This window comes from Triplophysa rosa, linkage group LG14 (genome assembly GCF_024868665.1).
Source record: "Triplophysa rosa linkage group LG14, Trosa_1v2, whole genome shotgun sequence".
NCBI classification, from domain to species: Eukaryota; Metazoa; Chordata; class Actinopteri; order Cypriniformes; family Nemacheilidae; genus Triplophysa; species Triplophysa rosa.
In genome coordinates, this window is record NC_079903.1 from 9,920,492 (window position 1) to 9,942,179 (window position 21,688).

The 21,688-nt window shown below is 39.6% G+C and overlaps 4 protein-coding genes across 6 annotated transcripts in view; 2 read left to right on the plus strand and 2 right to left on the minus strand.

Moving 5' to 3' along the window:
* Positions 1 to 4,723, plus strand: part of fbxo46 (F-box protein 46) — a 52,677-nt gene extending 47,954 nt beyond the window's left edge. For both annotated transcript variants that reach the window (XM_057351883.1, XM_057351882.1), the window contains one exon: positions 1,732 to 4,723. In XM_057351883.1, coding sequence (XP_057207866.1) covers positions 1,835 to 3,823 — 1,989 coding nt within the window. In that variant the 5' untranslated portion in view covers positions 1,732 to 1,834 and the 3' untranslated portion in view covers positions 3,824 to 4,723. The remainder of the gene's footprint in view (positions 1 to 1,731) is intronic.
* Positions 4,724 to 5,921: 1,198 nt separating this feature from the next.
* slc5a2 (solute carrier family 5 member 2) lies at positions 5,922 to 11,052 on the minus strand. Its single transcript, XM_057351887.1, has 15 exons — positions 10,872 to 11,052; positions 10,663 to 10,734; positions 10,390 to 10,494; positions 10,237 to 10,296; positions 10,038 to 10,142; positions 9,830 to 9,935; positions 9,527 to 9,607; positions 8,316 to 8,545; positions 8,093 to 8,228; positions 7,893 to 8,000; positions 7,663 to 7,813; positions 6,955 to 7,123; positions 6,652 to 6,867; positions 6,423 to 6,558; positions 5,922 to 6,328 (listed from the first exon to the last, which is right to left on the minus strand). Exons 1-15 carry the CDS (start codon positions 10,968 to 10,970, stop codon positions 6,114 to 6,116), a joined length of 1,989 nt encoding a protein of 662 aa, XP_057207870.1. The 5' UTR covers positions 10,971 to 11,052; the 3' UTR covers positions 5,922 to 6,113.
* Positions 11,053 to 11,607: 555 nt separating this feature from the next.
* si:dkey-260j18.2 (uncharacterized protein LOC325231 homolog) lies at positions 11,608 to 16,029 on the minus strand. 2 transcript variants are annotated; one of them, XM_057351885.1, is made up of 5 exons: positions 15,566 to 16,029; positions 15,248 to 15,401; positions 14,871 to 14,949; positions 14,540 to 14,767; positions 11,608 to 14,456 (listed from the first exon to the last, which is right to left on the minus strand). In XM_057351885.1, the coding sequence occupies exons 1-5, from the start codon at positions 15,566 to 15,568 to the stop codon at positions 12,938 to 12,940; spliced, it is 1,983 nt and encodes a 660-aa protein (XP_057207868.1). In that variant the 5' UTR covers positions 15,569 to 16,029; the 3' UTR covers positions 11,608 to 12,937. The 2 variants fall into 2 exon arrangements, with proteins under 2 accessions (XP_057207868.1, XP_057207869.1); XM_057351886.1 differs by having other exon boundaries at positions 15,248 to 15,430.
* A 465-nt stretch (positions 16,030 to 16,494) lies between these two features.
* On the plus strand, positions 16,495 to 21,571 carry sars2 (seryl-tRNA synthetase 2, mitochondrial). Its single transcript, XM_057351889.1, has 16 exons — positions 16,495 to 16,828; positions 17,133 to 17,228; positions 17,441 to 17,470; positions 17,672 to 17,812; positions 18,560 to 18,614; positions 18,739 to 18,802; positions 18,871 to 18,976; positions 19,081 to 19,128; positions 19,279 to 19,387; positions 19,641 to 19,686; positions 19,770 to 19,857; positions 19,936 to 20,048; positions 20,135 to 20,228; positions 20,912 to 21,004; positions 21,098 to 21,163; positions 21,275 to 21,571. Exons 1-16 carry the CDS (start codon positions 16,562 to 16,564, stop codon positions 21,401 to 21,403), a joined length of 1,545 nt encoding a protein of 514 aa, XP_057207872.1. The 5' UTR covers positions 16,495 to 16,561; the 3' UTR covers positions 21,404 to 21,571.
* The last annotated feature ends 117 nt before the right edge of the window (positions 21,572 to 21,688 follow it).

Sequence of the window (21,688 nt, forward strand, 5' to 3'; positions counted from 1 at the left end):
CTGTTTAAAATGTATTATTATTGCTATTTTCCTATTTATTTTTAAACCGAAATAAACTGTTTTATTTGAATTTAAATGTTACGTTTATTGTGATGGTGTTATGTAACTAATGTAATGCTTTAAAATCTTGTTGTTTATTTAAAAAACTCAGTCAAACTCAATCAAACATAGTATGATTCAGTAATTCACTGTAACATACAATTTTTCTCATCCCCGAAACTCAAACCATTATTTGGTGACTTAAGATCGTGCTTATCAAAAGCACGATTTTGTGTTTGTATTTGGCGAGCTACAGAAATGATCTTTTGCGTGCATATGATACGCATGTGTTTTGCATGCACTTTTTATGTACATACCGACTTAACCCACACCATCTTAACCAAGGGGGTAATCATATGCACGAAAAAAGTAATGAATACGTATAAATAGCAAGCCAAATACAAACATAAACTCTTACTATAGATAGGCAGTACTAGTAAATCGGGTAGGATATTTAAATAATGAAATTAATATTATAAATGTATGAATAGTCCACTGATTCCAGGCCACCTGGAATTGTCCCCGTGCTCCATGTCCGTTCCAGGGCTGATAGTGGTGAGCTAAGCTGCCAGTACAAGAAACAATACATTTTTTCTTGATGATGCATAAGAAGAGATCTATGAGATCAAATAAATTCACGTAATCGAGCAGATGAGTGGACTGTGCTGCAAACATATAAAAAGTATCTGCATTTCTTGCTTTGGTCTTCGTCAGAAGCGACTTGCACCACCTGCTGGTGAAGCGGTCAGGCAGCAGGTAGAGATCATGCATTGGCGGAATCGGCGGTCTATTGCTTCTCCTGGGATTCCCAGATGTGAAACTTTGAATTTCAAGCCGAATTTGAACCACTGAATTTGTGGAAGCGAATTTTTAAACCTAAATAATATGAACTGAAATTTGTCTGTCGAATATTAAAGGTTGTATTTTAAAACAAGTTGAATTTTTTTAACGAAATTTAAAAGGTGAATTTTGATTATTGAATTTTTAAACAGTGAAACTGTGTGAAATTTTTACATTTGAAAAAATCACAGCTTAAATATGCAACCATGTTGAATTGCAGAACCTTAAAATGCAAGCACTGTTAATACAATGCATTTTTTTTCAGTTAGTGCTATTTAGCATGTCTTTTTGCTTCAAACACATTTGTCTCTATTTTACTTCCATAGACGTTTATTTTAACGTAACCTTTAAATTTAACATATGCTACAACATTCATAATGCAAACGCGAACAGAATTTGAAACTTACCGCTTGAACTTGTTAACTTAAATCTGGATGCTTCCTCTGAAACTGTTCATTTTCTTCGTGATATGAATTTAATCTTAAGTATTTCTGTGCATATCTCTTGTGGATCGGAGCCGCGCTTATCCGCTCATCACATCTTATTGCGTATAAAAAGTATTCCGACTGACAACCTGTCAGACAGAGCATCAGTACCCGGTTGACCCGGTATGTTGGTGCTACCGGGTCTTATGAAAATTAGGTACCGACAACTTTTTTATTTTTAGGTACTGACTTGGACCCGAAGTACCGGGACTTTTGACAACACTAGTGGCAGCATTGCATCAGACATTTTTTTAATGAAAAATGGCATGAATCTCATTCAAATTTCAGAGAAGTACAATGCTTTATGGATCTGTACATACATGAATGTATTGAAGCTAAGTTTTCCTCTTTTTCTTGTATTCCTCAGATGGAGTAATCTGTCCAACTGGAGACCTGAACCATGAGAATGAACGGTGAACTGAAAAGTAGCTGTCCAGCGTAGAGGCAGGTCTGCTCCCCATGGGCTCACGATGAACCGTGACACCTTTTCCCACATCCGGCTGTGGTGCCCACGCCCTTTCGGCACCTACTCGCAGAATAAGCCATACAGCAATGGTACAATTTGCAGTGGAACAACTACACCACACTGTAAGGCTGACGATGCTGGGCTCACAACCATAGAGCCCAACGGAGTCGGTGAGGAGCAAGATGAGGATGTCGGCACTGAGAACACTCCACCAGACTCATCTTCCACCCTGCTGGCTCCACCACTTCCTGCACCACCCAGTTCACAGATGGAGGATGGCAGGGTGCTGCTCGATACGTGGTATGTCATCAAACCAGGCAACACCAAGGAAAAAATCGCCTTCTTTGTAGCTCACCAATGTAATGGTGCTGGAATTCCCAGACCTAGTGCCATGAAAGTCAAGGGTAACTGGGCTACTGATTGTACCAAGGCTAAGCGCCGTCGCCGTTGTTCCTCTTACGACCCTCCTGCTAAATCTCAAAATGTTGCTGTTGATATACCCAATCCAGAATCCAATGTGGCAGAGGATGGTGTTGGAGTTAGCGAGACAGATCTGCTATCTGTGGCGGAAATGGTGGCCCTTGTAGAACAGCGTGCAGCGTTGGCTCTTCAAGGTATGGTTGCTCAGGGACAGAACAGTCCTTATACAGTTCATCAGAAACCTGTTGTAATTCTACCAGAACCCCACTCATCTGCACCAGTTTCTCAAAGTGACTTTGATGAGCAGCAGCTACAGCAGGAATCCAGGCGCGTCGCTCAGGCTGTGGCACATTTTGAGTCCTGGCAGCAAAACCTCGACAGTACAACTCTGCAGCCAGAACTCAACGGCTCAGCAAGAGATTGCGGGGATTCTGTCGGAGGTGCTCCAAGCCATGGACGAGGGGAAGTACGCATTGCTTTTCGTGTGTCAAGCCTGGACCCTCGAACCCAGTCTGAACCTGTCGGTCCAAAATGCATGTTTATGAGTTGTGGGGTTGGGGGGAGCCAAGCAGCACCCAGGGGCAAAGAAAAGATCACGTGTGACCTCTACCAGTTGGTTAGTCCCTCGTCTCGAGATCCAGGTGCTCTCCTGTCTGGCTCACCAAAGGCTGATCCCCACGGGGAAAGCATCACCGACAGGCCTCCCTCCACAATGTTGGATCCTAACCAAGAGCCTGCCCTAGGAGAGAAGGCAGCGGTAGCTCGAGAAAGGGTGACTGGCTTCCACGTTGAGGTGGTGGTAACTGGTGCAGTAGACCAATGTGTCTTTTATGGGAAAGACAGCACAGAGAATGTTCAAGAAGAGACTGTATGCTTTGCAATGCCCATTGGGGCGAATTCAATGGATGCCTCGGAGGACCCACCTCCTGGACAGCTGTTTTTTCTGCAGTCACCAGCTACTGAAGATGAAAGTTGTTCAGGGGTTAACAACGGGATGCGGTCCTTAGACTGTGCAAACAACAATGGGCCTGTCGGGACTACGGTAGAGAGGCCAGACTCCCCACTGACTACTGTGGATGATTGTTCTGATCCTCCGTTGTGCCGCCTCTACCGACACGTGTCCCACGACTTCCTCGAAATTCGCTTTCAGATCCAGCGACTTCTGGAACCACGGCAATACATGCTGTCGCTTCCAGACCACATTATGGTCAATATCTTCAGCTACCTGCCCACCCGTTCGTTAGCAGCCCTCAAGTGCACCTGCCACGACTTCAAGAACCTGATCGAGACTTACGGCGTACGTGCCACAGACTCTCGGTGGAACCAGGACCCGCTGTACCGTGACGATCCCTGCAAGCAGTGCAAGCGGCAGTACGAGCGGGGGGATGTGTCGCTTTGCCGCTGGCACCCTAAACCTTACCACCACGACTTGCCTTACGGACGTTCCTACTGGATGTGTTGCCGGCGCACAGATAAGGACACGCCTGGCTGTCGAGTTGGGTTACATGACAACAACTGGGTACAGCCATGTGAGATGGTTCAGTCTCGCGTCAAAAGAGACGATGGGAGGTAAAGAACTTAGCCGGGGTATTCTGAATGGTCTCCCTGCTCTCACTCTACTGAAACCTCATGCCACTGTACTATTTATGGTTGAGCTCGCCTCTCCTATCTTAGCTTGTTAACCTTGCTATCACCGTCAGTTTGGGTTCTTATCAGTGCACCATACTTCACAGTTCCATCATGTGCAAACCAGTGATCTCAAATAGAAAGCCGATGCTGGTTAAATGATGTAGTCTGCTGCATGGGACTAATCTCAAAATATTCTTGTGAACTGGTTAGAAGTTCGTATGGCTTGGCAATCTTCTAAGACCAGCTCTGAAGCTGACCCCAACCTTGCAAAGAAACCGGAGGCTAGACACAGGACTTGTTAGTATATATAACTTCAGGGGTTGTTGTCAAGTTTAATTTGCTGTCTCTTTGGTCAGAAGCGTGCAAAATGATGTCACTTTACGAATACCTGATGTCACTTTGTAATCAACGGTTTGATTGCTTGTTAGATTGTTCTCTGTTTTGTGTGTGGATGTGAGCGAATTCTTTCTTTTGGTTCATCTTCATTTCTCCTTTCCTTCGAAATGATTTATGAAATCAGTCTTTATTTCTTGACCAAACCTTTTCTCTAGCTATCTCTTTGCCTGCCAGGCTGTCTGTGTGCGTGTTGGCAAAGGCAACTTTTGCCAAAGCAGTAATTAGCTTCATGTGGCTGAAAGAACAGCGAACGACGAACAGGACAACTCAGCACCTGATTCGGGCCTTAACCCTGTTCGTTCTGCTCATTCCACCAGTTTGTGAAATCTTACAGTACATACAAATACATGGATGCTGATCCCTCTGGTTTTGGGAGACCGTTATAGGTTTCACTGTTAATCTGCTATTGGGAGTCTTTGCCTCTAAAGTGAATAAAAGTTATTTAAAACTGGAATCTGTGCTATACTTTTTATTTTTACTTTGTATATAGATGCCTTTACTGTTAGTAAACATTGTGACATGTATTTGTGGGCGGAGCTCAAGTTGAGGCAGAAAGATCACCCTGACTGCATTATTAATGCTAGGTAGCACGTTTGCTTACTTATTGACAATGACTAAAAAAATCAGATTGAATTTTAACATGTAAGGTCACTCACTGTCTAGGACCGTGATTGTTTTTGAAAAAGTTGAGTTTAACGCCAGAATCTGGCCGACCTGTACGTGCTCACTCAATGGATCCAGGGACGAACTGACAGGATTATCTTCAGTTAAGTGGCCTGACATCTACACAGAGAAGCCAAGCGTGTATAGCAAATATTAAACTGAGAGCGTATACATCTATAGATGCCTGCGTGTGCTAACAGTGGCAAACGTTAGCAAATGCATTTACTTGAACACAAACCTGACACATAACATGAGGCTTCTCACTGTTCCCTCTCCCTTTATACTAACGCACTTGTGACAACTAAAGAAGAGCTGAAAAGCAGTTTCCTTTATGTTTAGTTTCTGGCCGATAGTTAACTGCTAGTTGTATAACCAGCAAAGTTAGCGAGCATACCCTATGCTTTTGAAAGTTAACGCTACGTGAAATCTTGTTCCCCAGTTTCTGATTTGGGCATACATGAGATATTTTTAGATGCATAACGTTACCCAAATCATAATCCACACCAACAAAAGACTCAAAAGACTTTTAATCTAAAGTGTTATGAAGTGACACGCAGGCATTTTTGATGATCGTTTCTGTTCAGTCCGCTCGTTTTATTGTGTTGAACTACAGCTGTCGTCAGTGTTTTTGTTTGACAATGGTAGCAGGTATATGTTAAAATATCAAATTGGAGACTGTATTCTGTCGATTTTGGCACTAAACAATACAATAAGATGATATGTTACACTCCTCATGTAGCCGAATTTGTGCTGATTTGTATTGGCCGCCTCCAGTTTTCCCTTTGTTTTGTTAGATTGGAGCTTTAATATGTGATTTTTCTTATTGTGTGATGTTTTTTGGTTTATGGTGGGCATTGTGTATTCAGAGATATTTACATTTGACAGTGTCGACAACATTTTAAATGCATTTGTATTATTTTAAGAATTCATAATTTTATAGGTTTATGTAATAGTATTATTTTAATAGCAATACCCACTGTGATTACAATAATGGGAAGAATACATAACCTAGCTTAAAAACATCTTTAAAAACAATTTCTAAAACAATTATTGCATGTTAATAAGTTGACTTGAAATGCTATGCTCACATGCGGATTTTAGGGCGTTAATAATCACTGGATTGGATTGCAATGTGTTTTCAAAGCTTTTATACAGTATAGTCTATAGTTTGATCTTCATGCATAGAAACCCCAGCAAAAAACAGCTACAGACATCATTATTAAAGCATTAGCATTGACTATATTCCTCCACAGTGGGTTTTCGCTTATGTCAGGCAGTTGTTTTGATGCTTTGGCAAATTCCTCTTCTGTGGGCTCTGGGGCCTGAGTGTCGCTTATGCCACAAAACCAACCGATAATCTTCCTGATTATAGATCTATCACCACCTTCATCTATGGCAAAAAGCACAGTATTCAAATATATGTCTGTGGTTACTGTGACAAAGATAATCATGCCAATTTCCTTAAAAATATGATGACATCTTACTTTGTTCGTCATCCGTTACTGCCCTTTTCTTTTCATCTGCCTCTCTTCTGGCATTCCTACCCCGTTCTTCCTCTTCCCAGTCCAGATCGATCCTTTCTTCTTTAGAGTGCCGTAAGCTGAACACAAGGCGATGAAGCTTCACAGAGACAATACGGTGAATGTAATTAAAAAAAAGAAAAAAAAGAGAGAGCCTCTTAATGCCGTTTCAGCAGCTGCTAAAAGAACTCACGTGTTTGTCTTCTATAGGTGGAGTGCAGTAGCTTATGATTAGCACCAGGATAGCGGTACAGAAGAATAGGATGATGGCAAAATAAAGGTAATGGACTCCACATATAAGTTTCGGGCAGCTAGAGGGGAATAGACAGCTTCCTGAACCGTAGGCAAACTCGGGTATCATGCGGCAGAGACCGATAGCCAGTCCTCCCATCAGGCCCCAGAAAGCCCCCTGAGAAACAAAGTGAGGACGGTTTGATGATTTTGGTAAAGATAGGTGTATGACGTTTGGTTAAATGAAGAATGAATATGTACTTACTGACTCATTGATCCTCTTTACAAAAATGGCAAGGAAGAAGACTGCTGCAATCGGTGGTGCTAAGTAGCTCGTCACCGATTGAATATAGTCAAACAGTTGACCACTTTGGGCTGCCTGGACCACTGGGATCCAGCAAATGCTTATGCCAACAATGCAGAGTATCCAAACCCTATTACAGATGTGAAGATTACATTTCTGTCATCATTTATTCATTCACAAAGACTCTTCAGTGGAACTCAAAAGAAGATATATTGAGAAAGGTTGCAGTGGTTTGTCTCAATACAGTGGAAGTCAATGGGGGGTCAATGTTGTTTGGTTCCCAACATTCTTCAAAATATCTTCTTTTGCGTTCTGCAGAAGAAAGAAAGTCATACAGGTTTGAAATGACATAAGGGTGAGTATTTTGGGGTGAACTGTCCCTTTAATCTTTATGTAGAAACAAATATCTGGGATACACATTAGAACCAAGGTTTACCATTATGCATTGTACATTCTGTTGGTTTTGTATGAGAATTTGTTTTATTCTTTTCTGTGTTTAAAGTTCAAACTAAAAGAATCAGTAATGGCATTGTTAAATAACCGGAGTAGTTCAATTCCCATCTTTATCCAGAAACGGCACACACTTTGATAAACAGTCCCAACATCAAAGGCAGACTTTAGATGTGTTTATACTACAAGACATTTTTTAAATAAAAGATACATCCAAACCTTCCGACAACCATGAGTTCTGAATCTCTAGCCTGAGGTCGGATCCGAGTCCAAATGTCCATGGTAAACAAGGTGCTGCTGCTGTTGAAGATAGATGCTAGAGAACTCATGAGTGCTGCTAACATGACTGCCAGCATTAAACCTCGGAGACCTGGTGTGAATCGAGCAATCAGGTTGCACTTTAAGTGAAAATTAGATGAGGATGTTTTATTAAAAATGTTGTTATTTACCTGTTGGCATAACTGAAACCACAAGTTTGGGGTAGGCAATGTTGGAGCAACCAACCTCTGTACCGCACACTTCCTTGCAGACCTCTGGTACCACACAGCCCACCTCATCTGATGAATTATATATTTATTTTCTGTTTTCTGAGCTCAAAATTACACTGACATCTGTTTTTAAACAGAGTTATATAATAAAAACCAAATACCAGGGTAAAGCACTCTGCTGATCATGCCTGGAATCACCATGAGAAACATGGGGAGCAGTTTCAGGTACCCACACAATATACATCCAGCCTTGACGTGAGTCAGACTGCGGGCGGCCAAACATCGCTGCACAATCACCTACACAACAAAAGATTATTGAGGAAAGTTAAGCAAAAATTGTGAGAGTACACATATACTTATTATTCTTTAAAAGCTTCAGCTCACTTGATCTGAACACCAGTACCAGCTACCAATAATTGCAATGCCAAATAAGACACCAGGCCACGGCAGATCTCCAGTCGTGGGATCTCTGAGCAGATTAAAGGCATCCTCACGTGGAGTGTAACACTGTTTGGAGATGTTATATTCCAGAGGTTCTAGGGACAGTGTCTGAGATGGTAAAGCTGAGCTGTACTTCTCAAGTAAAGCACTGTAACCTCCAACTTCATAGAAGGCTGTGAACAAGTGGATAAAAACAAAAAGTCCTCAGTTTTACATCCTCACGAACTTTTTGGCTTTTATAATGAATATGTTAGCCATATCTATAAACTAGTGTGCCTCAATACATTAACAAAATTCACATTTAGACGATATAAGAATTAAAAAAACAGGTAGGGGCCACTTAACCTGTCCCACCCAACTTTCTGTTTCAGAGAAAGTTTCATTAAAGAGACACTTTACCCAAAAATGACAATTCTGTCATCATTTACTCACCTTCGAGTCGTTCCAAATCTGTATACATTTCTTTGTTCTGATGAACACAGAGAAAGATATTTGGAAGAATGCTTATAACCAGACAGATTTTGCCCACCGTTGACTCCCATAGCCGGAAAAATTACTATCATTTTTATTGTTCTGTTGAACACAAAAGACGATATTTTGAAGAATGAAGGACAGCAAACAGTTCTGGGGCACTTTTGACTACCATTGTATTTTTTCCTACTATGGTAGTCAATGGGGGGCAAGATCTGTCTGGTTATAAGCATTCTTCGAAATATCTCCCTCTGTGTTCATCAGAACAAAGAAATTTACAGATTTGGAACAACTCGAAGGTGAGTAAATTATGACACAATTTAAATTTTTGGGTGAAGTATCACTTTAATGCATCAAAGCTGTAAAAACACATTTTTTCCCAATACTACATCTGATTTATTATTATTCTTTCTGGCGTACTCCAGGTGATGTCACATGATCCACTGGCATATTAAACATGACTACCGTTTTTTGTGCTCTCCCTACTATATAATTTTTTAGAACAAATTATTTTATTACATTATTAATTTTAAATAATTATATTGTCATTTATTTATTATAATTTTTGCATATATACAACACATTTTTCTGTGTTGTGATTTTCTGATATGTTTCTATTCTACCATGTAGTGCAAGCTGTAGTGATGCACTGTGGGAAGATATTTCAAGTAAGTGACACTTACAGAATCCCATGAGGACGAAAGCTCCAGCAATGATAACAAAGGTCTGGACTGTATCTGTATACATGAGCGCTGCCAGCCCTCCTACGGAGACATTGCAAGTCAAAGATTAACGTTTCGTGGACCCCATGTAACTTAAGATGCAGAGTCAACACATAATACGGCACGATGATGGTATTTAATGGACCATCAACATAACATGACCAGTAATCGAAAGTCAATCCTGTGTTGTCTTCAGCCACTTTGAATATAAACTTTTGTGAAAAAAAGTGACTTCTTTACTAGGCATGGAGTTTTTTTTTTTACCTGTTACAGTATAGAGTGCTGTTATACAGAGTAAAGCAATTACTGCAACATAGATATTCCATCCAAGAGCCTGTTGTATAAACACCGCTCCTGAGAACATATCCACCTATATTCAGAAAAAGTAGAACATTTACAGAATATGTATATCCTTTCTATCTAATATGATTCATCATAGTGATTTACATCATCCGGATATACTAATACTTACAGAAATCTTTGTGAAAATGTAAAGAAAAAGTGAAATGACAGAGAGGTACAGACTAATTCTAGTCCCTCCGAATCTTTTCTTGATGTACTGGGGCATTGTAATCACCTTTTGGGAAAATGAAAAGTGGGGGAAATAGTCACTCACAAACATTATTCAAATAAACTTTAGAAATCTAAAATAGAAATAAAAACGAACATACCCCTGCGGTTAAATAAACAGGGACGAACACCCAGCCCAACAGCAAAACAATAAACAATGCCTGCAAAACAGAACAAGCTGAATTTATGAACTCACTGAAATGATATCAATGAGAAAATACATTATTTGTATATATTACGAATGTCCTGCTTACATTCCATTCAAACCCCCCAACGGCTATTCCACTAGCTGCCGCTGTACCAGCAAGGCCAACAAAATGGCCACTGCCAATGTTGCTGGCGAAAAGAGATGTTCCCACCTGCGTGTGCAGTGCTAGGAAAATAAATGCATGTGCTGCAAATAAGCATCTTAAAATCCATTAAAATCTATACATTTGCATACTCAATATATAAAAATATGAACAAAACTAGTGGGTGATTTCAACTACAAAAACATTCAATAAACCAAATTACAAGTGAATACTCACAGGCCACCACACCATCGTCCGACCAGCAAGAAAGTACCCCCCCACTGTGCCACGATTAGTCCTAAACGTAGACTGACATATAGACAATAAACCTGTGTTGCTATTAACTAGTATTAAAATATCATTCATTCTACAAATTTTCAACATAACATTCATTAGGCCGGGCACAATATAGCATTAGAAAGTTACACTTGAGGTTTTTCACTAACCCATATTCCTACGGCAATAACCACCACAAAATAGCAGATGATCACGCTGATGTCAGCAGGATTGTTGACGGTGACATGTTTCTCTGTAGCGTTTTTCATTTTTCAGTGGAGATCCGCACGATGTCAAGTTCATTAATGAGATGGCAGGACTCGGAGCAAATGGCAGGGTTGACGCAAATTACTTCATACAGGATTTGAGTGTAAAATCCATGATCTTTGCCCACATGACAAAAAGGCTGATGAAGGACTATTACTAACCATAATAATTAACTAGACTTTCAAGAAATACTTTAACGGGTTGAGCATTAAATGTTTATCAAAAGTCAACTTAGCTGAGAAAATAGGATCTTTTTTATTATAGCATCTCAGTTTGATATTTCTGTTACTGTCACAACAGGTCATACAATTAAAGTGAATCAAAATAAGAGACACCAAAATAATGTATTACTTGAATCACTATTCACTGAATAGAATTAAAAGTGTGTATTACATAAATGAACTACTGATATGTTACAATACAATGGTCTAAAATTACTAAAAAAATAGAAAAGATAAAGTGTGAAATAAGGTGGTAATTATTTTATATATGACCAGGACATGCATGCAAGCAATTGTGTCCCCGAGATCTGGTTAATAAACTTGTACTTTGGCATCTAAAAGCATCACTACAACTTTTGATGCAACAATATCTCACCTATTGTTACAGGACAAAAATGCAGCTGCAAAAAGCAAACCATCAGACTTGATTCAATTTATTGTAACTTCAAACCGGATCACAGATCATTTTTCTTTCAAACAGCTTTCAATATTTGACAGTTTCAGGGTGTTAAAAAAGACCTGTTTGACATCAGATGAAAATACGAGTCCTTTTGTCTCGATAATTGTACCATATGACAGAAATACAATGAAAACATAAAAAGCAGTAATTTGGCTCCTTATTTGAATTCAAATGAGATGACCGGCTAAACCCAATAAGGTGACATACACGCACTGTTCCACGTCATTGGGAAAACTGGATTTTTGTCCTCCAGGTGGTCAGCAACTTTGCTGGGCCCTTTTATGTCTCAATAACAACATTCACAGATGTGCAACAAGATGCAGTCATTTTAAAAGTTACTTTTTGCTGCTTGTTTTAGTTGTTTGTACATATTTGTTCATTGTTAGTTAAGCCATGAAGGATGGAATTTATTTCCAAGTATCCATGTTCATTGTTTTAAAATATACCTAAAAAGCATTGTGTATGTGAAAGACCAGGTGGATTCAGCTACCTGCGTTTTATCTTGTTAATAAGAGTTAAAACATTTCAGATACAGCTAAATTTTCAACATAATTCATTTTAATCTTCAAGTCAACCCAGATAAGAGCTGATAAGCAACATCAAGAAAACAGTGATTCTGAATTTTACCCTTAAGAAAATTGTCCTATGGCAAGCCTGGTTTCTGTCAAAATACCATCGTTACTAAAGGGATTCTTTTTACAATAAAAAATACATTCCCACTGTTCCTAAAATGATCTCATGTTTCTTTAGTATGAGTTTACAGTAGTCAAAATAACTAGTAAATATGGTATTTTGGCAGAATATTTAAACTGCAACCCTAACAAAAACTGACTACGGTACCCTTAGAAAATATGTGGACTTGCAGAGCAGGAATAACACTGAGCAAATCAAATAAATAAACCTTCTTCACTTTTCACGTTTGCGACCTTGTCTGTGAAATCCAGGTTACAGTCTCGCAAACGAACTATGAGATAATGAGCAGCCAATTTTAATCATTAATTTTCTTATGATTTCATTTTTTGACATGGTCTTACTCAGTCAATCATGGTCTTAAATGTAAATGTAAACATTAAAAACATCAAGGTTATATTTTCAAAGAATGATCTTTGGATTATGTAGGGTGATTTTATGTAGAAAATGACTTGAGCTGGGTTTTCACAGGCAGGGTCACATTTGATCGAATTCTTTTATTAGGTTTATTTATAGATTCCAAAACATCCTGATATCAACCAAAAGAAATGCGGTAAAAACAAATGCATAAAGATGTGAGAAATTCATATTTGTCTCCTCAAATATCCTGACTCACTTTATCAATCCTCAAGACCCTGCACGAGCGGGTCGGCCTTTTCTCTCTCCCCCGTCTCTGCTGCGCAGCCCTAAGCCGCGCTAGGATCTGTTTTTTGGGGAACTTCAAAGTAGTGCATCCGAACTGACTAACTCCGCCCGTATCTACCGGTAACTTCTCCCGTCTCTGCACCCAGCTACGCCAGCCAGGTTTCCAGCAGTATATGCTATCATAAAACCTCGATCCGTTCTCACCACCCAACACGTAAATCCTACGCTTCCACCTGGCCACACCTCCAGCGGCGATGCGTCTTGGGAGTCCTGGAAAAACCACGGGACTAGGAGCGCGATCGCCAGCCTCTCTGTCTACTGCAACCACCACCTCCTGCTCTGGTACCGATCCCCTTCCTTCTCGGAAGAACAGCACTCGTCCTGTTGCGTCCAGTGGTTCGGCCTGGGTGTAGTTGCCATCCATGAACATAGCGGCATCACGCAGGTAACCACCAACAGCGCAGACACCTCCACGTACAGCTACTCCTCCAGCCAGACAGGTGGCGCCAGAGTCTAGAGCAACGCGGCTCCAGTTCTTTGTAACGGTGTCGTATATAAGCACGCCAGAATGCACCACAGCCCTACTGTGCTCCAGTGTGGTACCTCCAAGCAGGTAAAGGCGACAACGGAGGGAGGCACAAGCGAAAGAACGTAACGGCAACGGCAAACGTGGTCCTGATTCCCAGGTCAGTGCGTTAAGGTCAAATCTTTCACAGGTGTCTAGAAACGCAGATCGGTTACAGCCACCCAAAGCGTACAAGAAGCCTTTGCATCCAAGCAGCCCTAACATAGCCCGCGGTTCAGTCAACACTGGCCGTGTAATCCAGCGGTTCAAAACTACATCGTACTCATGAAGTGAAGCTGACACTTGGCCGCTCCTCAGAATGCCACCCGCCACATAGAGTCGACCTCCAACAGCGGTGCAGCCGGGGCAGAGCAACGAGCCTATGGCTGCAAGCTTCTTCCACTTCCCGGTAGGCGGGTCAAAGCAATCCACCGTGAAGTCCCGGTTTTGTAAAGACTCATGCTCTCTCGGCCTTAGATCCACGCAGACTATTTTCTTCTCGAACATGCCTTCTCGTGGTTTTAGCGGGCCTCCCATGCACTCCGTGCTGGCCAGCGGTCCGAGTTCTTTATTCAGACGGTTGCTTGCATCGGGGCCCAGAAGACCAGGGCGTAAATGCCGTAGCAGACTGGGCATGTGAGCGTAACGATCGGCAGGTTGGTACTCCGCCCAGCGTCTCGCCGCGTTGTACACTTCCATCTCAGCCTCCACACCCAACCGATCCGACTCTAACAAACTGCCTAGAGTTCCTGGATCCAAAAGGAGGAAGTCCCGCTGCCGAGCCACTCGAGGGAAGTGCTGACCCACTAGTCTCAAAGACGCCCGGAGAAGGAGCTGGTCATGATGGGAACGAGCCAGCGAGTACATACCCAGGCAATTCTCCACAGAGAGGTGTTCAAAAAGGAATCTGATATATTGGAAAACAAAGTTGTGATTATTAGTAAGCATTACGCGGCATTACGGAATGTTAAGCACAAAAAGAAATCCTACCTAGAGCAAAGGTCCTGCAAGGGCATCACTTGAAGACGATTGGCTGCCACGAACAAATCCTCAGCTGTGTCCAGACTAAGATCTGCATGTCCTGTATATACAAATTGGATGACTGTCTCCATAATGGAGGGTGTCACTTCTTCCAGGCGGATCTCAGTGAGACGGGACTCTACAAGAGGGCTGGTGAACATGGCGCGGAAATATGGACTGACCGCTGCTAGAAGGACTCTAAAAGAGATGACAAAAAAGTGTTCCGTTAAAAGACATGCAACGATAATCTGAACAAATGCAGAACATGAGAATCTCATGGCTCTGAATGCTGAAAACTCACCTGTGACACATTAACTTCTTTCCCTCCACCAAAAGAGTGACATCACACAGCTGTTGAGCATCAAGCAGCTGCTTTAAGCCTGAATGAAATGACAAAGAGAATAGTGAAGAGAGACGTAGTATAATCACATTTTGTTGGTTAAGAAAATATATATTGTCACAAACGGAGTGTGTGACGGTGTAGTTTTAAACGGTTGTTGGGACTTGGGTTCCAATGTGTGAAAAGGGCAGTAAATATTCCTCTGTTTAGCATTTTGTAATTTATGATGACATGTTTGTTAATTATTACAATGGAAAAGATGTGGAAAGATGCAAGGTAGACAGACTGGTACAGGTGTTAAATAAAAAATACAGCAGATGTGAATTAGTGTGACTCACCCTGAGTTATATAGTCCCCCAATGGTGTAGTGTGATCATCTGGAAAATCCTCCTCTTCTGAGTCACTATCTGAGAGAGGTTCTCCACCTCCTCTATCAGCATCCTGCCATGGCTGCGGTCGCCAGGTAACCGTACCACCTATGCCTGCATTCATCTGTCAATGACGTTAGATAGTTCACATACCTGCCATTAAGTACACAGTAATGGCCAAAAGTGTCGTCTGCCCTATGACGTATTGTATTTGCATCTTTTATTTAATGCAAATTTAAGACAGACCACTAAAAACAATCTCGACCACTGCAATTTTGTAAACATTACCATAACAGTTGAAGGTTTCTATCTGAGCTGACCCCAGCAGTAGGGTGAATATTCACAGTTTTTTGGGGTGTCTCGAGTTCGAGTTTGGGCATCAAGGCTGTCAGGATGCAAACACTGTCTGACACGCTTCCGGCCACTCGCAACGGCTTGACTTTCCTGGGTAGATTCAGCGCAAATTGGTCGGCTCATCACGGTTTAATGTCCATCCTATTAGCCTCTCAGCACAAAAATACAAACGCACGCGTGATATGTCCACTGTGACGACCACAGCTTCGTACACGTTACTACAGTTGGTACTCCGGACTGGCCTTAAAAATGTTGTACCAGAGAAGGAAATATCATAAATAACATGAATCAAATGAACAACTGCTCACAGCTCTCATTGCTTTACTGTAGGCGAAGGATTTTCCGGCTTGCCGGAACAACAGACGAAACTTCCGCTTTGCTCATGGCTCGCGACTTTATCGGATATGACGATTTATTTACATCCGTCAGGAGAATAAAGACAGACAGATCTGGCTGCGTTCGAAATCGCCTACTTCCATACTGTATAGTAGGCGAAAATTAGTATTTTTTTGAAGTTATGTATACCACTGTTTTGGTAAAAACGCCTTCATTGTATAAAGCTTTCATTTGACGAAATTATTTTAAAAAGTGACTGAAGTTTAAAATGTATCAGGTACCTTTACTATCAAAGAAAATAATATTACGTCCGAATATTTTTATTTTTTATTTGTGTTAATTAAATATACTTTATAAAGTTTGTGTGTCATGTAATTTTTGTTAATGTGTTATTTAATAAAAAGATGGGTCGTTTTTTATTAAATACAAAATGTAGGCTTCTAAACAAAACGTGTATGTACAATATTTATAGAATCATTTAAATAAAATGAATCAATAAAACAAAATAATTGTTCTCTTCACCTTGCCAATACAATCGCGTTTGGACGAGAGGACTCCAATCGGCTTCCGTACTAAGCTGTCAAATGTTCCAGCATGGCGTCTTCTGTAAGGGCATGTACGCGTTTTTGCACACTTGTTCTTCTCAAATCTAGAAGACACAATGTTAGCAGTTTATTTAGATGGTCCTGTCGGCCATGCTCCTCTCGACCGGTCAGGAGCAGTCTTTATGAGCATATACGAGAAGGATACAGTCACAAACCTGAGCTGGACATGAGGCGTGTATGCGAGGAAACTGATGCTGTCCTAGCCGAGGTGGAGAATCGTAAAGGAGATCTGCGGCCAGCTGATGTCGGGCTTATAGTAAGAGTTTTCATATTACGAGATTTCTTCTAACAGTATCGTGCTAAACTGTTCAATTCGAATGAATTGAATTTATGAGTTATAATATAAATTCTATTGGTTTTAATGGAAACTATACATATGTGTGTTTTTGGTTCTCTGTGTTGGGTTCTGTTATCCAATGCAACACCATCTAGTTAAATAAACACACTGCGTGAAGGAATTTTGTTATGGTTTCAAATAGGAAACAGTTGATGGCTCATAATGTTATTTGTAATGGAAAGCATTTGAATGTTTGTCAATATGTGTGCTGCCATCCCCACAGATCTCAGTGTGGACGAAATTACAGAATTTGCAAAAAGAAATATCCGAATTGGAGGAAAGAAAAAATGTGATCAGTGCCAAAGTCAGAGCTCTTGTGGTAAGTGCATTGTGCATTACACAGCAAGCACTTTCAAAAATACCTACATTACAATATTTATGGTTAAAGCTATATAATACTGTTGTCATTTGTGTTGTTGATACAACAGCAAGCTGTCCAGAAGTGTGTCGTGTGATGTACAAAATCACAACGTTTTTCTTTTAGATTAAACTCTGGTTTGTTATATTTTTCCATGCTGTTTTTCTTTACAGGATGCACATGAAAAATCAACTTTGTCCAGTGTAAGTTCTTCTTTTCTTGCGTAGCATATTTACCTGTTCCGTGCTGGAAGAATTACAAATAAATGTACAATGGATGAAAATGAATAAATGTTGTCAGTATATACTATATTTGACTTACGTTAATACTTTGCAGTGTGTACAAGAATGATGTGCTTTCAAGATTTTGTATGATCCCTTCTTTCTCTGTTGTGTATTTAACAGCTTTTGGAGTACAATTCTTTTAGAGAGGAGGGCAGAGCGCTCCGAGAGAAACTCAGTCAGATGTATTTGGAAGAGAATGAGCTGGAGAAGGAACATTACTGTCGTGCTCTGAGGCTGCCCAACAGAACCCATCCTAGTGTGGTATACATATAAACTAGAGCTGTCAAATGATTAATCGCGATTAATCGCATCCAGAATAAAAGTTTGTGTTTACATAATATATGTCTGTGGACTGTGCATATTTGTTTTGTATTTATAAACACATACATGTATAAATTGAAGAAAAATAAAAACAATTACAAACATTTATACTGTATATCATTTCAATTGTTGGTAAATATAAATATATAAATACATCTAAATATTTTAATATAGCTATTTAATATAACATTTTATATAATATAGTTACATGTATGTGTATGTTTTTGTGTTTATAAATACAAAATTAATATGCACATTACATAGACACGTATTCTGTAAAAACAAACATTTTATTCTGGATGCAATTAATCACGATTAATTATTTGACAGCTCTAATATAAACACTGTTAAATGACTGGTAAACTGTGAAATAGTCTCAATGATAATGGAAAATGAATTGTCATGTCAAATAATAATGAAAGAACTTGTGTTAAGAAATGGTTATTCATTATTCCATACATAAAATCCAAAGCAAACATTTTCAGATATTGCGATGCGATATTGAGATAAAATAAAAGATCAATAAACAGTTTATAAACTTTATACTCCCATTATTCAATTGAAAGTCACAAGTGTGTGAAATCACAGCTTACTCTGTGAATTTGTATAAAAAACTAAATTAAAAGTTAAAAAGCAAAGATGTGATTTTATTAAACAGGAATGTAATGTTTTTCTTTATTCTTGTAGCCCATAGGAGATGAGAGCCAGGCAAGAGTAGTTGAAATGGTCGGTCGTAGGCAAGGTAAATTCATATTAAAAAAGTTTCAAAAGTAGTTAGCTCTTTCTGCTCTTTGACTTTATATTTGGATACTTTTTACTTAAATTAGATTGATTGTTGTATGGTGTTTTGTGTGTATCCATCACAGAATTTGATTTCAAGCCTAAAGGCCATTTGGAAATTGGAGAGAGTCTTGACATCATAAGACAAAGGTTAGATGTTTTCATTTGTCATTTTATTTATTTTTACTTGCTTTTCACTTCAATCTCTTCTTTCTCAGGCGGCTAGCACATGTGTCAGGGCACAGATCATACTACTTGATAGGGGCAGGAGCCAGACTGCAGCTTGCCTTGCAAAAATTTTCTCTGGATCTTCTTCAGAAACGGGTTAGTTCATGTGTTTCTATTCATGCTTCTGTGTAAAATCCTTCAGATGAACAAGCACGGTTTCTGCTTATCCTAAAAAGCTTTGAATACTCATCATCTTGCAGGGCTTTGTTCCCATGGTTGTTCCTGATATGTTAAAGGGAGTGGTTTTTGTGAGTATCGCTTTAATGTTTGTGTTTGAGTGTACATTACCAACATTTTCATTTATACATTTGGCAGTTTATTAACAAGTTTATTTAGTGACATCTGGTCGTTAGACTTATAAAAGGTGATTTTGTGCTGTTTTTGGATGTGTTATTCAGGAGGGTTGTGGGATGCAGCCACATGCTCATAGATCACAGGTGTACTCTCTGGATCCCACACGCTTTCCTGATCTTAATCTCGCTGGTACAGGAGAAGTGGGGGTGGCAGGTGAGAATATATTATTTATGTAATGTATTATTTAATCCTGTGATACATCCTTTGAAAATAAAAAATAAATGATAGAGTACTGTCTGTGATAAGTAATACTGTTGAATTATAGTTGACCTAATTGTATTTCATTTTAGATTTACAATATAAATTACAACATAATGCTAAATCGTACAATTTCACAAACACCTTGCAATGAAATGATGACTGATGAGTAACACAATTAAGACTTTACCTTGATTTTCTCTCGCAGGCTACTTCATGGATCATGCTGTAAATTTAAAGGATATGCCTGTTAGGTATTCAAAAAATCCATGATTGATTGACAGAGCATTGATTGATGGGATAAAATGTTGAGATTTGTATTGTTTCACCGTCTCAGTACAGTTTGTAGTAGCACATGCTATCGAGCAGAGACAGACACTGGCAGAGAGCCCTGGGGCCTTTACAGAGTTCATCATTTTAATAAGGTGATAAGAACATTTGAATGCAAATACTGATTCTTACACATGATAACAAGGATCCTAACATTGTTTGCATTCTTGCAGGTTGAAATGTTTGGTGTGACCGCAAATGAGACGGGAGAGGAGAGTGCTCAACTGTTGGATGAATTTGTCGCACTACAAAAGGAGATTTTCTCATCCCTTCAGCTTCATTACAGGTATGACAGAACGGTTCGTGGCATTTTATTTGTTCCTTGTTGTGGTAATCTTGACAAATGTGAATGTGGCACAACATTCATTGTAGGGTGTTGGATATGCCCACTCAAGAACTGGGACCCCCTGCTTTAAGAAAGTATGATATTGAAGCATGGATGCCAGGCCGCGGCAGCTTCGGAGAGGTTGGAATTATATTTGAATGTATCTTATATTTTAAGATCCTAAAGATTGCATTTTAAGTTTTTGTCTTTTTTTTACATACAAATTTGCTATTTTAATTTGATTTAGCTTGATAACTTCACATAAAAAAGTGCATTTGTGTCCTTGTGTTGAATATCTGCTGCGTCCCAATTCGCATACTATCCGTCCTAAATAGTATTCGAAAGTAGAATTAGTGTGTCCCAAATCGTAGTATGTTTGAAAAGATTATTCCAAAGATTCCCGGATGGTCTACTACTTCCGGTAGAAATTCTAAGTGCAGAATGATGCACACTAACAACTCACCGCGAGTAGGCGGAGTTAAGTGACGCTCCACTGCATTAATAAAATTAAATATCTGATGCGTCAGTAAATTAATAAATATAAGCACAGAGTTAACATTACATATGAAACAATGAATGAATAAATACTTAAACAGAAAGAAGAGCTGTATTTTGATGTGTGTGACAGTTAATGGCCACAATGTTGTCTAGGCAACAACGGCCACTTCCGTTTCCTGTTAGTATGTCCCAGTGTGTGCATATTGTTTTACTACACACTGAAATGTATATACTTTTCCATAGCAAAAACAGTACATACTTTTAGTGCATATAGTATAAGTAGGCGAATTGGGACTCAGCAATAGACTCACTCAATCTTTTAATAGATTTCCAGTGCCTCAAACTGCACAGACTACCAGAGTCGACGTCTTAACATTCTCTACGAAAAAAATGATGGAAGCCTTAAGTATGCACATACGGTGAGTGGCTGGTTGTTATAACAGACTTATTAGCCAATTTTTACAGCATCAAAATGTCTGTTGTCATCTATTACGTTATTTTTCCTACTTAAGGTAAATGCAACAGCTTGTGCTATTCCACGTACCATCATTGCCATTTTGGAGACGCATCAGACCAAGGTAGAATTAAAACTAAATCACTTATCATTCAGCCTTCTTTACTCTCTTGAACAGACCTTTGTTTTGTAATTCTTGCCTTTTTTCATCATGCAATGTCTGTTTCTTCTTTAGGAAGGGACAGTTCGGGTTCCTGACGTCCTGCAGCAGTACCTCGGGTTGGAAGTGATTGAGAAACCTAAATACACTCCTCTTAAATATATTGGACCAAACCAACCCAAGAGTCATACCTCAAAACAATAATATATCAGACTTCAATGAAGTTTTATTTTTTACTGTATTCTAGACAGTGGGATGGGAGTGTATGAGGGTGTTTATCAAACGGTGTCCAATCCAGTTGATTTTGCTATAGGTATAATTTTTTGGCCTATGCAAAAGGTTCAATAAAATGCAGTGTAGTGACACCTCCTATCTGACCCCATTGACTTCCATTGTGTGGACACAACACCATTGACACATTTCTCTAAATAACTTCTTTGTTTCACAGAAGAAAGACTCATACAGGTTTTGAACCACATGAGGGTGTAT

Excerpts from the sequence above, each read along its gene's own strand:
- slc5a2 (XM_057351887.1), bottom strand. The coding sequence starts at position 10,970 with ATGAAAAACGCTACAGAGAAACATGTCACCGTCAACAATCCTGCTGAC. Across the intron at positions 8,229-8,315 it reads GGTACTGGTGTTCAGATCAA|GTGATTGTGCAGCGATGTTT; the intron begins GTGAGCTGAAGC and ends TTTGTTGTGTAG. Across the intron at positions 6,868-6,954 it reads TAAAGAGGATCAATGAGTCA|GGGGCTTTCTGGGGCCTGAT; the intron begins GTAAGTACATAT and ends TTTGTTTCTCAG.
- si:dkey-260j18.2 (XM_057351885.1), bottom strand. Across the intron at positions 14,950-15,247 it reads GGGGGACTATATAACTCAGG|GCTTAAAGCAGCTGCTTGAT; the intron begins GTGAGTCACACT and ends CATTTCATTCAG. Across the intron at positions 14,768-14,870 it reads AAGAAGTTAATGTGTCACAG|AGTCCTTCTAGCAGCGGTCA; the intron begins GTGAGTTTTCAG and ends CATCTCTTTTAG.
- sars2 (XM_057351889.1), top strand. The coding sequence starts at position 16,562 with ATGGCGTCTTCTGTAAGGGCATGTACGCGTTTTTGCACACTTGTTCTT. Across the intron at positions 17,471-17,671 it reads AAAAATCAACTTTGTCCAGT|CTTTTGGAGTACAATTCTTT; the intron begins GTAAGTTCTTCT and ends TGTATTTAACAG. Across the intron at positions 19,129-19,278 it reads TGTTAAAGGGAGTGGTTTTT|GAGGGTTGTGGGATGCAGCC; the intron begins GTGAGTATCGCT and ends TGTGTTATTCAG.